This window comes from Myotis davidii, unplaced genomic scaffold (assembly GCF_000327345.1).
Source record: "Myotis davidii unplaced genomic scaffold, ASM32734v1 scaffold935, whole genome shotgun sequence".
NCBI classification, from domain to species: Eukaryota; Metazoa; Chordata; class Mammalia; order Chiroptera; family Vespertilionidae; genus Myotis; species Myotis davidii.
The window spans coordinates 651,882-658,162 of record NW_006286974.1 but is presented as its reverse complement, the minus strand read 5'-3'; the positions used below and the strand labels follow the sequence as shown (position 1 = coordinate 658,162).

The 6,281-nt window shown below is 38.8% G+C and overlaps 1 protein-coding gene across 1 annotated transcript in view; it reads left to right on the top strand.

Annotated features, from left to right (window-relative positions):
* PARD6B (par-6 family cell polarity regulator beta) overlaps nt 1–6,048 on the top strand; it is an 11,444-nt gene extending 5,396 nt beyond the window's left edge. Inside the window, exon 3 of the mRNA XM_006758810.2 lies at nt 3,452–6,048. Within this exon, the coding sequence (XP_006758873.1) occupies nt 3,452–4,281 (830 nt within the window). The 3' untranslated portion in view covers nt 4,282–6,048. The remainder of the gene's footprint in view (nt 1–3,451) is intronic.
* Nucleotides 6,049–6,281: the final 233 nt, after the last annotated feature.

The window sequence follows — 6,281 nt, the reverse complement described above, 5'->3', positions numbered from 1 at the left end:
ATTAATCAGCTGCCTCCTGCAACCCCCCTACTGGGGATCGAGCCTGCAACCCTAGCATGTGCCCTTCACCAGAATCGAACCCAGGACCCTTCAGTCCATAGCCTGATGTTCTGTCCACTGAGCCAAACCAGCTAGGGCTCATGTGTCTTGATTGCATCATTTTCTCTTGTGCTTGATTTAATCTCATGTAGTTTTGTGCAGTAACCTGCTATACAGGCTTGTCGCTCTGGAGCACTAAGCTAGAACATGTAGCTAGCCTAGGTGTGCAGGAGGCCATACCGTCTAGGTTTATGTAAGTCACTCTATGATGTTCGCTCAGCGGTGAAATTGCCTAACCATGCATTTCTCAGAACATATCCCTGTTAAGCAGTGCGTGACTGTACATTGGACTCCTTCCCCTACTCCATCCTGCTCCTCTCTTTATTCGTTGTATTCTGTGCCTGGAATGTCTCTCCCTTCTAACTGATTAGCTAGTCTCAGCGTGATCCTTACTTTCCTGACGAAGCCTTTCCTTTCCTTTGCACCAAGCTAGGTTCTCTTTTACATACTTGTACAGCACAGTGTACATCACTGCTCTTGGCACCTTTGTAATAATTCAGTTATTTGAAATTAATTGCCATCTCCTCCTTTAGACGATAAGCACCATGAAAGCAAGCACCTTATCTGTTTTGTTCACTGGATCTATGGCCCAGAAAACAATGCTGAGCCACATGCGAGATACTTCTTAATATTTGGTGATTGATTTTTCTTATTAGAAAGTGAAGGGATCTGCAGAATTTGAATATCGCTTTAAGTGATGTTCAATCTTTGTAAAGTTGCCAGATCTGTTTTATTTAACCATTTTGGATTAGAACAAGGGTTGGCAAACTAAGCCTTGCTGGCTGTTTTGTAAATAAAGTTTTCCTTGGAACACAGCCAAGCTCATTCCTTTATGGTCTGCCTATGGCTGCTTTTGCAATAGGAACCGTGTGACCTCCAGGACCTGAAATATTTACTGTATAGCTCTTTACAGAAATAGGTTTACAGTCCCTGATTACAATTTTAGCAATCATTTCATTCTTCCCTGTCTTCCTACTGAACTTCAAAGAGGTCATAATCTTGAACTTTCATAATGACTCTAACATGAACTGTTCCTTTTTTGTTACTATAAAGGAATGCTGATGTCGCCGCCCCTCCCCCCCGCCTCAAGATTTGCTTTTTATCCACTGTAGGTTTTTATTTCTTGTATCTGTGTCTGCCACTCACTAGTGGACCCTAATGTCTCTCTCTAACTTTTGACTCCGTGAGCTAAGGAATGAGATAACCAGGCTTTTCAGAATTAATGTTTACAAACTAAGGGCCTGTAGGGCTCCTTGGTAAGTAAAGCACAGGAGCTTTTTCTGTGGAAAGAAGTGAGACATCCTTGGCAGTTCAGTGGCCTTGCAGGTGGTTCGTTGTCCATTCCTGTTAGCTGAGATTGTCTGCTGAGAGGCAGGCTTGGGGTAAGGGAGGAGGTGCTGTAAAGGCCTGTATCATGTACTGTTGCATAAGCCTGGCTTTATACAAGTGGAAGGTTGCTATAAACCAAACTTCCAAACTTCCCATCACAGTCTGAGTTCAGTGCTTTGATATACATACTCAGGTAGAAAGTGAACTCCTACTCCCTGTGGACATTCACCTTTACACTTTAAACTAACACCCTGCACCCTGGCTTTTTGCCAAAATATTTTTCCCAGTGGCTGGAAACTGATTAGCTAGATGGGAGAACAAAGGTGCCTTTGTACAGGGGCATATTGCTTCTGAGAATTTAGCAGAGAGCATTCAAACAGGGTCAGGATGCGATGCCAAATTATGCAGATTTGAGGGGTTTAGGGTCAGGTTTCCCATGAATAGGTATGTAGGCAACTTAATTTTGTTTGCAGTTTGTATGGACTGGAACTTTCCTTATATTAGGTGGGCTTTCTTAATTGGTTGTTTTAAAATGAAAATATATAATTTTGAAAAAAACACATTTAGAAGATGATTGTCAGATTTTTTGCCAAAAAGGTTTTTGTGTCAATGGATTTATTTCCACAGCCAAATAATAAATTTCTGTCTCTGTTAGAACCCAGTCTAAATATTTTATCTATAAATGAAGACAAAATTATCCTGGGTGGAGGGGAGGAAATGCCAAAATAATTAAGTACCCCTAGTCTTGTACATTTCTCTGAAACTAGCTTTTGAAGATGTTCAAGTAGCATGAAAAAAAATGCCGAAGTTCTCTATACTCTGACGCACAGTTGATACTTAACATTCATTGTATGAATGTGTCAGCAATTGGCCTAGAAAGAACTCCTGGGTCTAGTCTTTTCTCTGTAACTTATTATGTCCTGATCATTTTCTGGTCTATAAAGTAAAGATGATAATAGTTATCAATAGGGGGAGGGGGCGGGTTGGTGGTGGCAGAGGGTCAAAGGAGAGAATACAAATTGAAGCCTTGGATAAACGGTGATGTTACTATTCTCTGTAGCAGTAGCCGACACTAGGATTATGAACTAGTTCTTTTGGGGGGCCCTTTTGCCTTTATTTTAGTTGAAATGGTATTTCAACTCGTGTGCCTGCTGTTAATTTCATTTCCTTTTCTACCTCATTCTCTGATGAGATGCTTTGTTTATGGCAGGTCTTCCTTCATCCGTGTGATCTAAGAATATCTGGTTTTAGGTGCCCTGATGTCCCTTAGTGTACATCAGAGATTATAAATTGTTAGCTTGAAGAATGAATTCAACCCTGGGTGTTATTTAACTCAAATAGGTTTTTGTTGTTGTTTCACTGAGTATCAGCATTTAAAAATGGGAAGATTTTTACCTAAAAACCATGACTCTGGCAAATTCCTACAGGAATGAAGAAAAACTGGAATGAAGAGCAGCTTTGCCATTAAATGGGGCAAAATGCATTTTAAGTAACTTGTTTAAGAATGTGTTTGCACCTGGCCAACGTGGCTCAGTGGTTGAGTGTTGACCTCTGAACCAGGAGGTCATGTTCGATTCCCAGTCGGGGCACATGCCCGGGTTCTGTGTTCAATCCCCTGTGTGGGGTGGAGGCATCCGATCAATGATTCTCTCATCATTGATGTTTCTATCTCTCTCCCACTCCCTTCCTCTCTGAAGTCAGTAAGAATATATTAAAAAAAGAATGTGTTTGCAAGACTACCAGAATTTCATTTGGCCATGGTTCATGTTGTTTCATAGTTATCGAGCTTTGTTAGATTTACCGTGAACATTGGTAATTTTATGTGTACTTGAGAGGGCCACCTAGTGTTTTTTTCTGATATAACATCTGCACTACATTTTGATCCCATTAGAATAAGTTAATGTTTAACTAGTGTGTTTATGTACGAAATACATTTTAGTTATCCTTTCTGTACAGACTCAACTGCAGATAAGTGGGTGTTTTCACAGCATTTCTATAATTATTTTATTTTATTTTTAAACAGAAGAAGCAGACTACAGTGCCTTTGGTACAGACACACTAATAAAGAAGAAGAATGTTTTAACCAATGTATTGCGTCCTGACAACCACAAGAAAAAGCCTCATATAGTCATTAGTATGCCCCAAGACTTCAGACCTGTGTCTTCCATTATAGACGTGGATATTCTCCCAGAAACGCATCGTAGGGTCCGTCTGTACAAATACGGCACTGAGAAACCCTTGGGATTCTACATCCGGGATGGCTCCAGTGTCAGGGTCACGCCACATGGCTTAGAGAAGGTCCCAGGGATCTTTATATCCAGACTTGTCCCCGGAGGTCTGGCTCAAAGCACAGGACTGTTAGCCGTTAATGATGAAGTTTTAGAAGTTAACGGCATAGAAGTTTCAGGGAAGAGCCTGGATCAAGTAACAGATATGATGATTGCAAACAGCCGCAACCTCATCATAACAGTGAGACCAGCAAACCAGAGAAACAATGTCGTTAGGAACAGTCGGACCTCCGGGAGCTCCGGCCAGTCTACTGATAACAGCCTTCTCGGCTATCCACAGCAGATGGAACCCAGCTTTGAGCCAGAGGATGAAGACAGTGATGAAGATGACATTGTTATTGAAGATAATGGAGTGCCACAGCAGATTCCCAAAGCTGTTCATAACACGGAAAGCTTAGAATCATTAACACAAATGGAACTCAATTTGGAGTCTGGACAGAATGGTTTTATTCCTTCTAATGAAGTGAGCTTAACACTGGCAGCAAGTGGCACAGACACTGAATTTGAAACGCGTGTTCCAAATCAAAAACTCTTAGAAGAAGATGGAACAATCATAACACTATGAAACCACTATCTGATTGTTTTCTGAGTGAAGATGCCATGGGAACCTGTACATTCTGCTAGTTTAAAGCATATATACCTCTGAACCAGTGACCTGGAATGGGCATGAGAAAAAATAATATTGCAAGCTCAAAATGTTATTAAAATAGTAGTTTGATAATATAAACTTTGGTGGGTCAGAGGTGAATTTAAATCTAAAACAAAGGGGCCTTTGCTAATGCGATTATGTGCTTTTGCTGTTTTGTCTACAGATAACTGGATGTTAGAGCACATTCTAGACTGTGTGAGAGGACTAGATAATTTCCATTTGAAGTTGTTGCATATTTAACCTGCTGTGCAGAGCCCAGCTCATTTTTCCTTTATATTTTTAAAAGTTCTAATGTGAAGAAATCTCATTCTATCTTTTGGTACCTTGGGGACCTCAGCTCCTATGTTCTCTGTATTTTATTTTGACATTTTAATGTTTCTCTGTTGTGAATTATAACAAGTAGTCTTTTCAAGTGCTTTTTCCCCTAATTTCTAAGAAACTGATTGACTATTTTTAGGAGTTGCTTCCTATGTTATAAGGCATCAAAACTATGTTGCTGGATTAAGAATCTCTACCAGTTGTTCAGGTGCCTGCCTGTCCTTCCTGTAGCTTTCATTCTCTCAGAGGCATTCCATGTGGGTGTAACTTACCCTGGAAATGGCGATGCCACTGACTCTGGGCATTGGGAGACTCTCCCTTATCCTCCACCTCTTCACCTCTTCTCACCCTCATTCCCGGTCTCATTGGAAATTATCCTTTTGTTGTGTGTGTGTTGTTGGTGTGCTTTTCTACCCTTTTAATGTATTCAAGAAGTGCAAATCATTTTGGATTTTTAAAAATGCACCCTAATTCAGAGATTTTTTTACACACCGGACAAATTTGTGCACTTTTTATATAAACAGTTTGGGTTTTCCTTCATGGGATTTCTAGGAACACTGCCTACACTTTATGAAAATTATATAGTATTCACCTTTGACAGGTAGAGTTTATCACTATTAATTTTATAAGGCTATTTATTACTTTCCAATGCATCCACTTAGAACAAGTTAAGTGTAAGGCTGCTAACTTCCATTCCTTGCCTGATTTCACTATACAATGTGCACAAACACTACAGAATGCTTGTATATAGAAACAAAGAATAGTATGAAGTACATAAGTTCTCTGTGGCTTATGGATATTACTGTCAGAGTTATTTATTAATTAATTTTATGATAGGGCTAGTATGGATACCTATAACAATTGTGTGCTATTAAAACAATGAAGAATCAGATGACTCCGTTTTGAAGGATATTTTCTCTATATGGTCAAAATATATGAAGAAGTAAAGTCTTGATTAAATGAAGATCACTTGACTCAGAATACTTAAATGTATTTTGTTCACATTACCACTAAACATATTGTCACTAAACTATTAATTGCACAATATTATGTAATACAATGTACTTTTTGTTGAATTCATTGACGTTCTTCCACTTACATACCACTGTTTTATAATGGCATTCCAGCTTTAACATTCTGTGAGTTTTATACATTTGACTCTTGAATGACAAAACAATGATAATATGTATAAGGTTAAATTTCATTTATAGGCGGTGCAGGGGTTCAACATTCTGAGTAAAAATACTTTCACACACTACCTCTCTCTCTCTCTCTCTTTTTTTTAACAAAGTTTTAACATCAGAACTTTTCTTGTGGGGGGGAGATACTTCAGGGCTTGACTTTTTGTACAAATTTTAACTAAAATATAGACTTGTATGTCTTCATGAAAATGGAAGTCAAAGCTTCTAATGCTTCTTATTTTAATTATCCTGCTAAAGATACATGTCAGTGGTGTCTTCAGCTAGATCTCACTTAAATTATTGGTAAAATAATTGATTACTAGACGTATTGTAAAACCAATAGATCTTGGTTATACAATAAAATGTGGATTCATTGGTTGTCTGAATCAGTTATTTCAAGTGTATCATCATTAACAA